Consider the following 11,871-nt stretch of genomic DNA (forward strand, 5'->3'; position numbering starts at 1 on the left):
CTAAAAACGTGGAGTTGCGATAAATTAGTGACTATTTCTATTAAATGAGGATTTTTTTGCACTTGGTATTTCTTGTTTGGGTTAAAAAACTGGTTATCTTGGTGCTACCAACCACACGAATGGAAAGTTCCATTGAGAGTCGTTGAATTGTCAGCGCCATATTGTTCACTTATTTATGTTTAGATTTCAATCAATAAACAGCTAAAAAATCATAAAATGGAAGACAACGTTCAGGTAACATGTTTAATTCTAACCATTGATGTGTTTTTGCTTGTTGTGTGGTGTTTTTTTGTAAAGTTTGGTAACATTGTCATGACACTCTCTTTTGTTCCCAGTTGTCGTTTCCAGAAGAAGATGAAGATTTAGAAGCTTTAAGATTAGCAGCTTTGCAGTCATTAAAACGTAAATCAGCTAATGAAGCCCCACATATGAGTTTTGGTGGTGTTAAAGACAAGGGTTATTTTAATGGGTCACCGCGAGGCAAGCACAAGAGGGGCAAATTCTCAAGACTCCAACAAGGTCGCACTTGTAGAAATGTAAAGTTTTGATTGGGTTGTTATTTTTGTATTGATTTGTGTTTGTTTAGGGCCAATTTAACGGTTGGACACGTAATTCGAATTTAATCGCCGTTCCAATGGTCACCGAAGAGGAGAATAAACGGGAAAATGTGGCCGAAGAAGCCCCCAAATTGATTCTACCCCAAGACAGGTATTGCAAAGTGGAAAAATCACCGGAAAAAAGCGACCAATCGAGTAAATTCGACCGTTACGATAATTCCGACGAATCAGAGGACGAGTCTGAAGAAGAAGCTTCCAGGTCCGAAACAGAGGAAAAGTCTGAACTGACGCGCTCGAATAGCCTTGAGGCCCTCATGGCCGAACTCGAGAACGAAATCCAAGGAGTCACACCGGAAAAATCACCCCCCAAACCTAAGAAAAAACGAAAAGTTACTGCCAGTGAACCTGACCCAAAAGTCGGGGAAAATTCCGTCAAAGAAAACCTTAAACCTGAACCGGAAATAAAACCGAATTTTCGACGGAAATGGCAAAAACCTCGTCGACCGTTCCATCCGCCTAGTTTGGTACATACAGTGGTGCCCCCACCACCGGTTGTGACATTTGCCCCGCCTCCAGTACCACCGTTCCCGCCTTTCATGGCTTTTGACAGTGTTTACGCTCCGCCCATTTACGATGCCCCGCCCCCGCAATTACCACCGTTGCATGTAGCACCGCCTTTGTACGAACGACCGATTTCTCCCCTTGCGATTAACACCGATTTTGGGAATGGTACGTTGGCACCACTGTCACCCCGGAGCGCCGCATTTGTGATGGAAAATCGGGCGATTATTGAGAAGAGGAAGCGCAGGTCGTACTCCCGGAGCCCGACTCCGGTCAGATTCCGGAAAAGGTACAAATTGTGTTAAAAAAATCGGTAAAAAATGTTAATTTGGTTTTTTAGGGCGTCGCTATCGCCTTTAAGGCGGTCCTTATCCCCATCACCCGTCCGAAAAGTGTCGCCACGCCCCTCTCCGAAGAAACAATCATCGGTTCGTGAACGGTTAGGTTCAAAAAATGAAGAATTGAAGAAGGAAGATCCGGTTTTGGAAGCAAGAAGAAGAAAATTTGAACGTAAGGAAATCACAGTGACTGAAGGTGTAATCCGTTTGAAGAAACCCGAAACTGACGAAGAGAAAAAAGAAGAGGAAGCAGAAGAAGAAGAAGAAATTGATGAAGATGCGTTATTAGAAGGCGACGATTCTATTATTTTAGACCCTAAACTTGACACTCTTTTCTCCGATGAAGAATCCGACAGTGACAACGAGGGGCGGTTCAAAACCAAACAAGAAACCAATCAGAAAGTTCCAGTGTTGCCATTTACTAAACTTATAAATGGCGCGAAAAGCGAAGTGAAAACTGATCTTCGTCTCGAAAAGAAGAAAACCGAACGGAGGAAACGTTTTAGAAGTCGGACACCGCTGAAAAAACCGGAAGTTAAGCTAACCAATGAGAGAAAAATCGAAATTAAAATCCGGAATCCGGCGAAATATGAAAAAACCGAACCGGAAGAAAAGGTCCGGAAGGTGGAAGTGACAGATGAGAAACCGGAAGAGAAAGTCGAGACGAGTGTGAATGAAGGTGGGTTAAGGTTGCTCCTAAAACCGTTCAAAACTAGGAAACTACAACCATTCAATTCTAAAACCGTTCACTTCTAAACGTTCACTGCTAAAACCGTTCACTGCTAAAACCGTTCACTTCTAACCGTTGAGCATTAAAACAGTTTATTTAATTTTTTTTTTTTTAGGTGATTTGAGAACACAGCTGAGCCGGAAACGAGCTGAGCGCCAAAAGCATCCGCTTCCGGACGTTGTGCCGTCACGTCTTTTGCAGAATGCACTCCAAGGAGTCGGTTTTAGGAAAGTGAAGAAGAGCAAAAAAGAGGAAAATGCAGGTAAGTCTCAATTTTTTCACTTGTTTCAATTAGTTTTGTTTGATTGTTTTTAGAAGGGAAATTGCCGATTCATTTGCGTCTGGGGGCTGCCACTGAGCCGTCGTTTGGGAAAAAGTCGAGGAAGCAAAAGAAAGGAAGTCAGGAGCAGGTATTGTGTTTTGTTGCGTCATTTCTTATTATTATTATTTTTAGTTTAAAATTGTTCGTTACGTTAGTATCAAAAAGATTTCGAATCGGTGCACTAACAAACGTTTCGCTTGAAAAAAAAAACAACGCGATTTTATTTTCGGGAGTTATAGGTTGCATGTGATGTATTTATTTCTCTCTTTTATGATTTAATCTGACTGTTACAGGATATTATAACGACACACACACAAAAATAATCGAATTGTACAAAACTGTGATATTTTATAAGACTTGTACTTAATTTAGTTATTTATGTATAGTATGCAATTTTTAAGTTTGTTTAAATTAAGGTTTAAAAAGTGCATACCAACCATGTAGATGTTGTAAATCCCTTATCCCTAATCCTTGTCGCTCCTTAAAGCATTTAGTAATCCCAGATGTTCCACGATTGTAATGATTTATAATGCAAAAATTACACATTTGTGCCATTATGATCTTAAATGTGTAATTTTTGTAAAGTGAGACAATGATGTAATTATTTTGTATCATTTTTGAATGAAAAAAATTGAGAAAAGAAAGCCAAACACGGGAAAAAAGAAATGATACATAACAAAAAAATCAGAAATTGAGAAAAATACTTATTGGAAATATGTTTGTAACAATATAGGTTTAAACAACTCCACAACGCCACAAAAGTCAACCCATGAGGAGTCCGAATTAATCAGGAAGCCGTAAAGTGCGACATCAAGACTCTCATTTAATTGTAATAAAAGTAAATAAGTTGTAAATCATTTTATTTCTTCTTCTACTGTTAGGTACAATTTTTTATTGCTTGCTTAAAAATATATATTGAATGTAAATATTGTGTAAATAAGGCAATGTACAGTTTTATTTATAAAATAAACTCATTTCTCATTTGGATTAATCGCGTGAGCCGTAGCGCGAGTGACATTGTCATTCAACGTCAAATATTCCCGTGTAAACCTCCCAAAAAATGTCCGATAAAGTGGAAGACCTCAACTACGACTTCAACTACAACCTCTTCATCGCCAAAACCCTCCTCAACAACCTCTCGAAGCATGAGGACAAGACGCGGGCCACGCGATGGATGAAGAAGTTGAGTACGTGCAATCGCACCCTCAACGAGATCAAGCTGCGCAACGACTTCATGTATTACCTCATTGTGAACATCCAGAACGGGGAGCTGCAGCCGCCGTTCAACGAGAATCCGCCCCAGAAGCCCCTCCCGTCGATCGCGCATTTACTGGTAAATACCCGCTGGGGATAGGTTGATTTTAATGCGAGTTACAGCCAGGTGGGGCGGAGGCCGAGGCGAAAGACGAGGCGGCGGCGTTTGAAAAGATGGAAGAAACGACAGCGGGGAGGAAGCCTCTGCTGTATGAGCATTCGCCCGATGGGGGCGCGTTTCTAGCCGCGCAGCCTATACCCAGGTGTGGGGCGTTCTGCTATCTAGCGGTCGTGGCGAGGAAGCCAGAAGCTGATTAATAATTAGAAAATGTTTTACATCAAATTTAATATTTTTGACTGAGTAGGCAACCAATAATACACACTTTTTTAAAATTCAAGTTTCGAAGTATTTTTATTAGACATCAATTATTTTGTCAGTTTTGATTCAAGTTAAACGGACTTTGTGTAAAAGCTACCATGAGACACATTTGGTACGTTTAGGGCTCATATATATCGTTCACGGTGCCACCAAACCTAACCTCACTTTTTCCAAATATGAAATAAACATAGAATTGACTTGCTCGTGTTAGTGAACAAAGACCAGCCCCTCCCTGTGTTCGATAAAAGACAACAGGGCATTAGGTAAGTACCTTATTTCAATTTTTTCTCTTCTAAAACTTGCTTGTGTTTTTACATGAGGCTTGACTCTAATGGATTTTTCAGATTTTTAAAATAGAGTGTCTTGTTCATTGTCATTTCATTGTTTTCACAAATTTCAGAACATGTGGTGAAAAAAAAAATCATATACCCCGGTTTTTTCTTTCAAAAATAAGTGGAAAATGTCAGTTTCGAAGTGTAACTTGAGTTGGTAGTGTAGCAATCTGTAAAGATTTAAAATTCTAATTTTTTATAAAGGTAAATAAATTTAACAGAAAACAGTAATAACATTAATTATAATAGCTTAGTTCTTTGGATAAACAAGCGAAAATGTAAGAGTTTTCAATTTAGTACATAGTAACTTTTATTATTTAATAGTTGGCACCTTGGACGCAGTTAAAGCACCGGTTGGTATCTCTAAATGCAAAAAAATGTCCAACAGTAGCAGTAGTGAGGAGGAACTCTATGATATCGACTGGGTAACAATTAGAACACAATTTTTTGCCACTTTTAATGAATTACCTACTTTTCAGGATGCTTCAGGTTTTGATGTTTTTGATTTTTTGGACCCGTTAGTTTTGTCGCCCCAAATTCAGGCAGTTTTGCAAAATGATCTCGTTGAGCTTTCTCGCCTTTTGCAAGAAGGAAAATCGGTCAATGTCAATGATAACAGGGGTAACACTCCTCTTCACCATGCCATTGAATTACAATTAACATCAGTCTTTGACTATTTAATCGAAGTCGAGGATATTCGACTCGATGCCGTTAATTTCATAGGTGAAACCCCCTTATTACTCGCCGTGAGGTCTAGTAATTTGTATTACATTCACAAATTGTTACAAAAGGGGGCTGACCCCAATTTTTCGTCTCCTGACAGAGACTTTTATTTACACAAAATTAGAGATGTTGCCATTACGCGTTTGTTTTTGGAACATGGAGCTGATATCGACGTCCAGGATGGGAGCGGTTGTACTCCTTTGTTTAATGCTTGTGAAAGGTGGGATGAAGAGTTGGTGCATATGTATATATACTATGGGGCTGATGTTACGATTACAAATTATTTGGGATTTTTGCCTTTTGATGTTTGCCCAGAGAATGTTGAGAATCTTTTTTATTTAACTTTTGATCAATACACTGAAATCAGTTTGGTCACTTTGTGTCATGTAATAACGAAAAAATCTCCGTATCTTAACACAATTGTTAAGCTTACAAAAAATACGGTGTACACTAAAAAACAAATGAAAGAATTGTGGGAGATTTTAAGTTCACCGTACTATTTTTCCAAATTAATACGTCCCGAAGTGAGCCATGAATTGTTATCAATGCAAATCTGTTTAATGAATTGTGAAACACAAACCCCTGAAATACACACTTTTGAAGATATTTTTTTGATTATTTTATTTGAATGTATTAAGGAAGATTTTCATTTGGAATTGGAATATCTCTGCCACACGTTTCCACCAGATGTTTTAACTAAATTTGTTTGTTATTCCGCAAGTTACGGAACAGAAGTCACTCCCCGATGCTTGAATCTAATTTATTATGAATTTGGTTTTTGCGAATTGTATCGATTCTTATTGCATTTTGCCAAAATTGAATACAATTGTTACTCCAATAGATACTGGGGAAGGAATTTTATGCCCTCTTTAACCTACATTCTTAATTTAAATATCAATATGCTCGAGAAATTACAGGAAGACGATCTTGACGAAGAGTGTTTCGCACGATTGTCGAAATTTTTTAATCTTGTCAAATTCCAAGATAAGTTTCCAAGTTTTTTCGAAAAGTTTAAACTAGGAGAATCTTCAGCAGTGCCTTCTTTGGTCGAACTGAGTCGAAATTCTGCTCGCCAATTTATCATCTCCAAGTTTAATGTGAAGAAAACTGTACAGTTTTTTACTGTTGTGCACCACATTCCTATTCCTAATATTGTGAAACAAATTATCACTTATGAGAAAGAAATTTATGCTTAAGTTTTGTTGTTTCTTGTGACGTATTAAATAAATTTATGTTTTTTATATTGAAAATGTATCTTTCTTATTTGGTGTTATCGGTTGTAGTCACAAAAAATTTGACAATAATCACAAAAATTTGCTCGTAGTTTAAAAAGAGTAAAAAATGGAGCAGAGTCACAAAAAATTGAGCAAAAACTGGTTGTGGCCACAAAAAGTTAATCAAAAAACCGGTTGTGGTCGCAAAAAATTCAACAAAAAACCGCTTTTCAAAAATGAAAAAATTCTCTGGGGTAACAAAAACTGAAAAAAAAATTCAAGACAAAAATTACGAAAATCCGCTCGCCGACTAAAGAGATTAATAATTGTCCGAGGTTACAAAAAAAAAACTAGAGCAAGGTCACGAAAAATGATCAAATATTCGGTTATAGTCGCAAAAAATCGGTTGTGGTCACAAAAAATTTGACAAAAAACCGTTTGGCAAAAATCATAAAAATTCGCTGGTAGTTTAAAGAGATTAAAATTGATCGAAAATACAAAAAAATGGAGCAAAGTCACAAAAAATTGAGCAAAAAACTGGTTGTGGCCACAAAAAGTTAAGCAAAAAACCGGTTATGGTCGCAAAAAATTCAACAAAAAAACACTACAAAAATGCAAAAATTCTTTCCCGGTGGAGATTAAAAATTGTCTGAAGTGTCACAAAAACTGAGAAAAAAATTCAACAAAAAACCGTTTGGCAAAAATAACAAAAATACGCTGGCCGTCTAAAGAAATTAAAATTTGTCCGAGGTTACAAAAAAACCTAGCAAAAACTAGAGCAAGGTTACAAAAAATGACCAAATATTCGGTTATAGACGAAAAAAATCGATTGTGGTCACAAAAAAATTGACAAAAAACACTTTGTCAAAAATCACAAAAATTCGCTCGTAGTTTAAAGAAATTAAAAATTGTTCGAAAACACAAAAAAATGGAGCAAAGTCACAAAAAATTGAGCAAAAAACCGGTTGTGGCCACAAAAAGTTAAGCAAAAAACCACTTTTTTGTCCAAGGTTACAAAAAAAACTAGCAAAAACTAGAGCAAGGTCACAAAAACTGAGAAAATATTCGGTAATAGTCACAAAAAATCGGTTGTGGTCACAAAAAATTCAACAAAAAACCGCTTTTCAAAGATGCAAAAATTCTCTCGTGAGATTAAAAATTGTCTGGGGTCAAAAACAGAGAAAGAATTTAACAAAAAACCGATTGTCAAGAATTTGATTAAAAATTGTCCGAGTCGCCAAAAAAAATTGAGGAAAAAAAAATAGTTGTGGTCGCAAAAAATACAAAACCCAGATTGATTTAATGAATTTATTTGCAGCAAACGTCGTTACGACAAATCAAGGTACATAAAAGAGTTACATAATGTATATACAAAGAACACTTAATAATTGTATGAATTAATAGGTACTTAAAATAAAAAGCTTTTGAATAAAGAGTTAAATAATGTAATTGTAATTTGTAACACATTACACTTAATGAATATTTGTATCACTCAGATCGTCCTAAGAAGGCCATAGATTCGTCTGGAGAAGTTAAATACCAGACGCTGATTACATCTAATACAGAAGAATTATTCTATGTACAAAATAAAAACTTAATGTAATGGGATACTAAACTTTAGTAATACATATTGCAGTTGTACAAACTTAAAAAAATTTGAACAGAGTAATATAGAAATCTACATTATTAACAATATCCTCAGGAAACTCTGCTCGCCTTACAAACTAATAAATACTTTGTTATGTACACTTAGTAAATAATTTAATTTCTGAAACAGAATTTTTGGGGAATGTTAACTTTGGTATCATTTTGTTGGTAAAGTTGTATTATAACTAAACAAGACAATATTAATAAATATTTAAAAAACTAAACAATTCTTCAAAGAGAAAAGAAAAAGGCCCAACTCCCTCACTGAGCAAGTTCGTTGTTCATTCAGTATTGCAGCAACGAAAGAAAAAAAATCCCTAAACGAAACAAAAACCAGATATCACAAGGCAGTGAAGAATACGTATTTCGTGTTGATGCTATGTGTAAGTAAGTATGTGCAAACATCTAATTGACACCGTTTACATATCGTCTATGTAAAGATTTGAGAAGAAAACAGAAATTATTTTAAATATTAAAATAATAACCGCAACAGAAACGCAATAACAATTCATTATTAAACCGGAGACCGATCCCCATTGGGGCTGTAGTCCTTCAACAGCTCCCTCAACCTAATAATCTCCTTTTTGGCCGCCTCCAAGTCCCCTTGCAGACTCAGCTCTTTCTCCCTCAACCGTTTGATGTCCCGTTGACAACTCTGCAACAAAAATTTACTTTTTTAATTATTGATTTAGTAAATAGTCAAAAATGAAGATACTATTTTGCACGATTTTTTAGCCAAATGCTAGATTTTCTGAAAAACAAGTTGAAAAATCGAGAGATAAATGATATATAGATGAAAATCGCTAAAATGGGTCAAAAAGTACGTTATTTTGACCATTTCTGAGCGTTTTAGTATGTTTTTAGTCAGAAACAGAACTATTTTGTAAAATTTTGTTAAAAACAAACCGAAAATTTATCGAATTAGGCCAAAACTAGTGTTATTTTTGCATTTAAAGAGTGTTTCAGCACGTTTTTAAAATACACTCAAATTTTTGCTAAAACTGACCAAATTACCAAATTAGATTGAAATTGATATCATTTTAGCGTCTCGCTTCATTTAGTTCGTTTTTGAACTAAACTGAACTGTTATTTTGCTTTTTGCACGTTTTCGAAATAAAAACTATTTTTTTTTGATTTTTCTAAAAATGTTGATAAAATTGATACTATTTTAGCTTGTTTCGCTCGATTTAGTTTGTTTTTGAACCAAAGACTTGCACGATCTTGTCAAAACTCGCCTAAAAATCACAAAAACGAATCTAAATTGATGATAATTTTGTCTATTTCACTCGATGTAACTGATTTTTGAGCAAAAATTAATCAAAAAAAAAAACTAAAAATGGGTCAAAAGTAGTGTTATTTATAACTTTCTCAAGCATGTTTTTAAAGCCTCATTTTTTGCAATATTGTACTAAAACTAATGAAAAAATTACCAAATTAATTCCAAAATTATTATTTTTCTCTTTCTTGAGCGTTTCAACACGTTTTTTGGCCAGAATCGCAATTATTTCGCAATTCGCAAGAACTTGTGAAAACAAGCCTCAAAATCAGAAGAACAAATCAAAATTCTGGTATTTTCTTTGTATCACTTAATTTAACTAGTTTTTTTTAGTAAAAAGTAATCAAAAATAAGCAAAAAAATCGGAAAATTTTATCGAAAACTACTTTTGTAGTTGAAAACGCGTTTTCCAACTAAAATCTTACGTTTTTTGTAAGATTTTTCTAAAACAAACCAAAAAATTACCACATTAACTAAAAAATCAAATGATTTTTACCTTTTTCAAGTGTTTTAGGACTTTTTTCAGATGAAATTTTAGCAAATTAGGTTAAAAATAGTATTATTTTTGCTTTATTCGAATGGCTAAGAGCGTTTTTAAGATAAAAACAAATTTTAACAACAATTTTTTCTAAAATTGTCTAAAAAATTACCAAATTAGATTATTAGGGACATTATTTTAGCTTGTTTCGCTCGATTTAGTTCGTTTTTGAACCAGAGACTCATTTATTTTGCAGGATATTGTCAAAATATGTTTAAACACAACAAAAATAAATCTAAATTGATATTATTTCGTTTGTTTCATTCGATTTAGCTCTTTTTGAGTGAAATTTTGTCAAAGAAATAGGACGAAAAATACAAAATATGGTCGAAAATGGTGTTAATTGCAAGATTTTGCTAAAATAAACCAAAAAAACATCAAATCATTATTTTTGCCTTTATCAAGTGTTTTAGCATGTTTTTCAAGTAAAAACGTAAATATCGGGTGACTATAAATGATTTTGTGTCAAATTTAAAATTTAATTTGGCAACCTTGACTTTCAAATTCAAACGTTAAACTAGCCAAAAAATTAAAATAGCGTTACCTATTTTTGAATTTTACGGGCGATTAAGCATGTTTTTGACAAGATTTGCGAATTAAAAAAAATTAAATCATATAATCTTGTAATCGAGTGAAAATAAAATGTGGTAACTTTTCAGTTCAGATCTGGTAAATTTAATTGCATTGAACTGGCAACACTAGTGGCAACCTAGCGAAAATTCAACCAATCCTAACCTCAATCTTCCTTAATAATTGTTTTTTTTAAATAAATGTGTACCCGAGGTAGCAAAAATTAGTTAAACAGGGTAGCAAACCCAGATTTTCATCATTATTGATGTGATTAAATTTGTTTTGAAAGACTTTAATGACAATTTTCATGTGAATCGGCCTTTAAAAATTCAATAAAAGAGACTTACCACATTCTGTCTCAACAAATCCAGTTTATCACACTTGAGTTTCGCCACTTCTTGTGCTAGCACCTCGGTGGTGCTGGGGCCCGTGGTGCTCGTCGGCCGCTCCTGACACACACTGCAGGCCTTCGCCGCCGTTTCCGCACTCGACATGCTCTCCAAGCCGGTGTCACTATCGACGTAGCCCCCTTGGAGATGCTCCTCCAGGTCCTCGCTGGTGAGCGACGAGTCGTCACTGGCCTCCGAGAGTGCAGCATGCGCCGTGAGGTCAGGCGAAGACGCCGTCGACGAATTCGCACTCTTCTTCCCATTCGAAACAATCGAACTTTTCGACAGCGAACGCCCACTCTGCGAAAAAAATTCGTTACCGAGGCGAAGCCGAGCCATTGCCACCACTCACCGATGGCGTCGATTCGGAAATGGTCGGTTGACTTGACTTTTTCGACAGTCTTTCGTGTCCATTCGCATTGGACAAGTTATTATCGACACTTTGACTCGATTTGACACGAGCACTCCAGGCCTTTTTCACCGTGTCGATGAAGCGGGATCCGGGCCCGGAGTCGCTTTTGGGGGTTCCGGGCACGACGGTGGCGCTGCCGCCCAGAAATTCCGTCGTTTTCTCTTTGAGATCGTCGGTGAGGGTGTGGAGGAGGGAGGTGCGAGTGCGGAGCTCCAATTTGGCGAATTTTTCGGCTTTGTAACAGGCGTTTTCGGCGTTGATCAGTTTCGTCAAGAGGAACTCTTTGAATTCGGGGCCGTGACGGAAGACGGCCGGCGTCGGGAGCGTCGGTCCGAAGAAGGGGACGTCGTCACGCGCCGTCACGCTCACTTTGTACCTAAAAAAAGAAATACGGATTGAATTACCGGTTGAAATAAGATAAGAAATCGTATGAGTCATTCGAAAGACATTCCTCATGTTTCTAGTTTCGTCATTTTTATTATTGAGTAACTGTAAATAACTGTTTTTTCAAAGGTTGGCAACACATTTCTAATCTTAATTTGGCAACCATGACTGTCACATTTCTCATATGAAACCATCTAAAATCAGAGACAAGAGTCTTTTATACTATTTTTTAGGTTTGTGCTTTT

General features: G+C 36.0%; 4 protein-coding genes across 10 annotated transcripts in view; 3 read left to right on the forward strand and 1 right to left on the reverse strand.

Moving 5' to 3' along the window:
- The first annotated feature begins 107 nt into the window (after positions 1–107).
- On the forward strand, positions 108–3,495 carry LOC123016430 (serine/arginine repetitive matrix protein 1-like). Of its 3 annotated transcripts, none has more exons than XM_044416826.1 (7): positions 108–234; positions 336–536; positions 587–1,407; positions 1,459–2,135; positions 2,302–2,448; positions 2,502–2,596; positions 2,802–3,495. In XM_044416826.1, the coding sequence occupies exons 1-7, from the start codon at positions 217–219 to the stop codon at positions 2,829–2,831; spliced, it is 1,989 nt and encodes a 662-aa protein (XP_044272761.1). In that variant the 5' UTR covers positions 108–216; the 3' UTR covers positions 2,832–3,495. The 3 variants fall into 3 exon arrangements, with proteins under 3 accessions (XP_044272761.1, XP_044272762.1, XP_044272760.1); XM_044416827.1 differs by having other exon boundaries at positions 3,242–3,495; XM_044416825.1 differs by having other exon boundaries at positions 2,502–3,495.
- Positions 3,477–4,160, forward strand: LOC123016439. Its single transcript, XM_044416840.1, has 2 exons — positions 3,477–3,841; positions 3,886–4,160. The coding sequence occupies exons 1-2, from the start codon at positions 3,569–3,571 to the stop codon at positions 4,078–4,080; spliced, it is 468 nt and encodes a 155-aa protein (XP_044272775.1). The 5' UTR covers positions 3,477–3,568; the 3' UTR covers positions 4,081–4,160.
- Positions 4,150–8,586, forward strand: LOC123016432. Of its 2 annotated transcripts, none has more exons than XM_044416830.1 (3): positions 4,150–4,404; positions 4,798–4,898; positions 4,953–8,586. In XM_044416830.1, exons 2-3 carry the CDS (start codon positions 4,851–4,853, stop codon positions 6,390–6,392), a joined length of 1,488 nt encoding a protein of 495 aa, XP_044272765.1. In that variant the 5' UTR covers positions 4,150–4,404; positions 4,798–4,850; the 3' UTR covers positions 6,393–8,586. The 2 variants fall into 2 exon arrangements, with proteins under 2 accessions (XP_044272765.1, XP_044272766.1); XM_044416831.1 differs by lacking the exon at positions 4,150–4,404 and adding an exon at positions 4,426–4,677.
- LOC123016429 (rap1 GTPase-activating protein 1) overlaps positions 7,705–11,871 on the reverse strand; it is a 175,671-nt gene continuing 171,504 nt past the window's right edge. For all 4 annotated transcript variants that reach the window (XM_044416821.1, XM_044416822.1, XM_044416823.1 and 1 more), the window contains 3 exons: positions 11,183–11,618; positions 10,789–11,130; positions 7,705–8,712 (listed from right to left, as the gene is read on the reverse strand). In XM_044416821.1, the coding sequence (XP_044272756.1) occupies positions 8,572–8,712; positions 10,789–11,130; positions 11,183–11,618 (919 nt within the window). In that variant the 3' untranslated portion in view covers positions 7,705–8,571. The remainder of the gene's footprint in view (positions 8,713–10,788; positions 11,131–11,182; positions 11,619–11,871) is intronic.

This window comes from Tribolium madens, unplaced genomic scaffold (assembly GCF_015345945.1).
Source record: "Tribolium madens isolate multiple individuals breed KSU strain unplaced genomic scaffold, Tmad_KSU_1.1 Scaffold_1;HRSCAF=32;Tcas5.2_LG8, whole genome shotgun sequence".
In the NCBI taxonomy this organism is placed as follows: domain Eukaryota; kingdom Metazoa; phylum Arthropoda; class Insecta; order Coleoptera; family Tenebrionidae; genus Tribolium; species Tribolium madens.

Coding starts and splice junctions, on each gene's coding strand:
- LOC123016439 (XM_044416840.1), top strand. CDS start 3,569: ATGTCCGATAAAGTGGAAGACCTCAACTACGACTTCAACTACAACCTC. Junction 3,842..3,885: donor CGTCGATCGCGCATTTACTG/GTAAATACCCGC, acceptor TGCGAGTTACAG/CCAGGTGGGGCGGAGGCCGA.
- LOC123016430 (XM_044416825.1), top strand. Junction 537..586: donor AAGGTCGCACTTGTAGAAAT/GTAAAGTTTTGA, acceptor GTGTTTGTTTAG/GGCCAATTTAACGGTTGGAC. Junction 1,408..1,458: donor CCGGTCAGATTCCGGAAAAG/GTACAAATTGTG, acceptor TTGGTTTTTTAG/GGCGTCGCTATCGCCTTTAA.
- LOC123016432 (XM_044416830.1), top strand. CDS start 4,851: ATGTCCAACAGTAGCAGTAGTGAGGAGGAACTCTATGATATCGACTGG. Junction 4,899..4,952: donor AACTCTATGATATCGACTGG/GTAACAATTAGA, acceptor CCTACTTTTCAG/GATGCTTCAGGTTTTGATGT.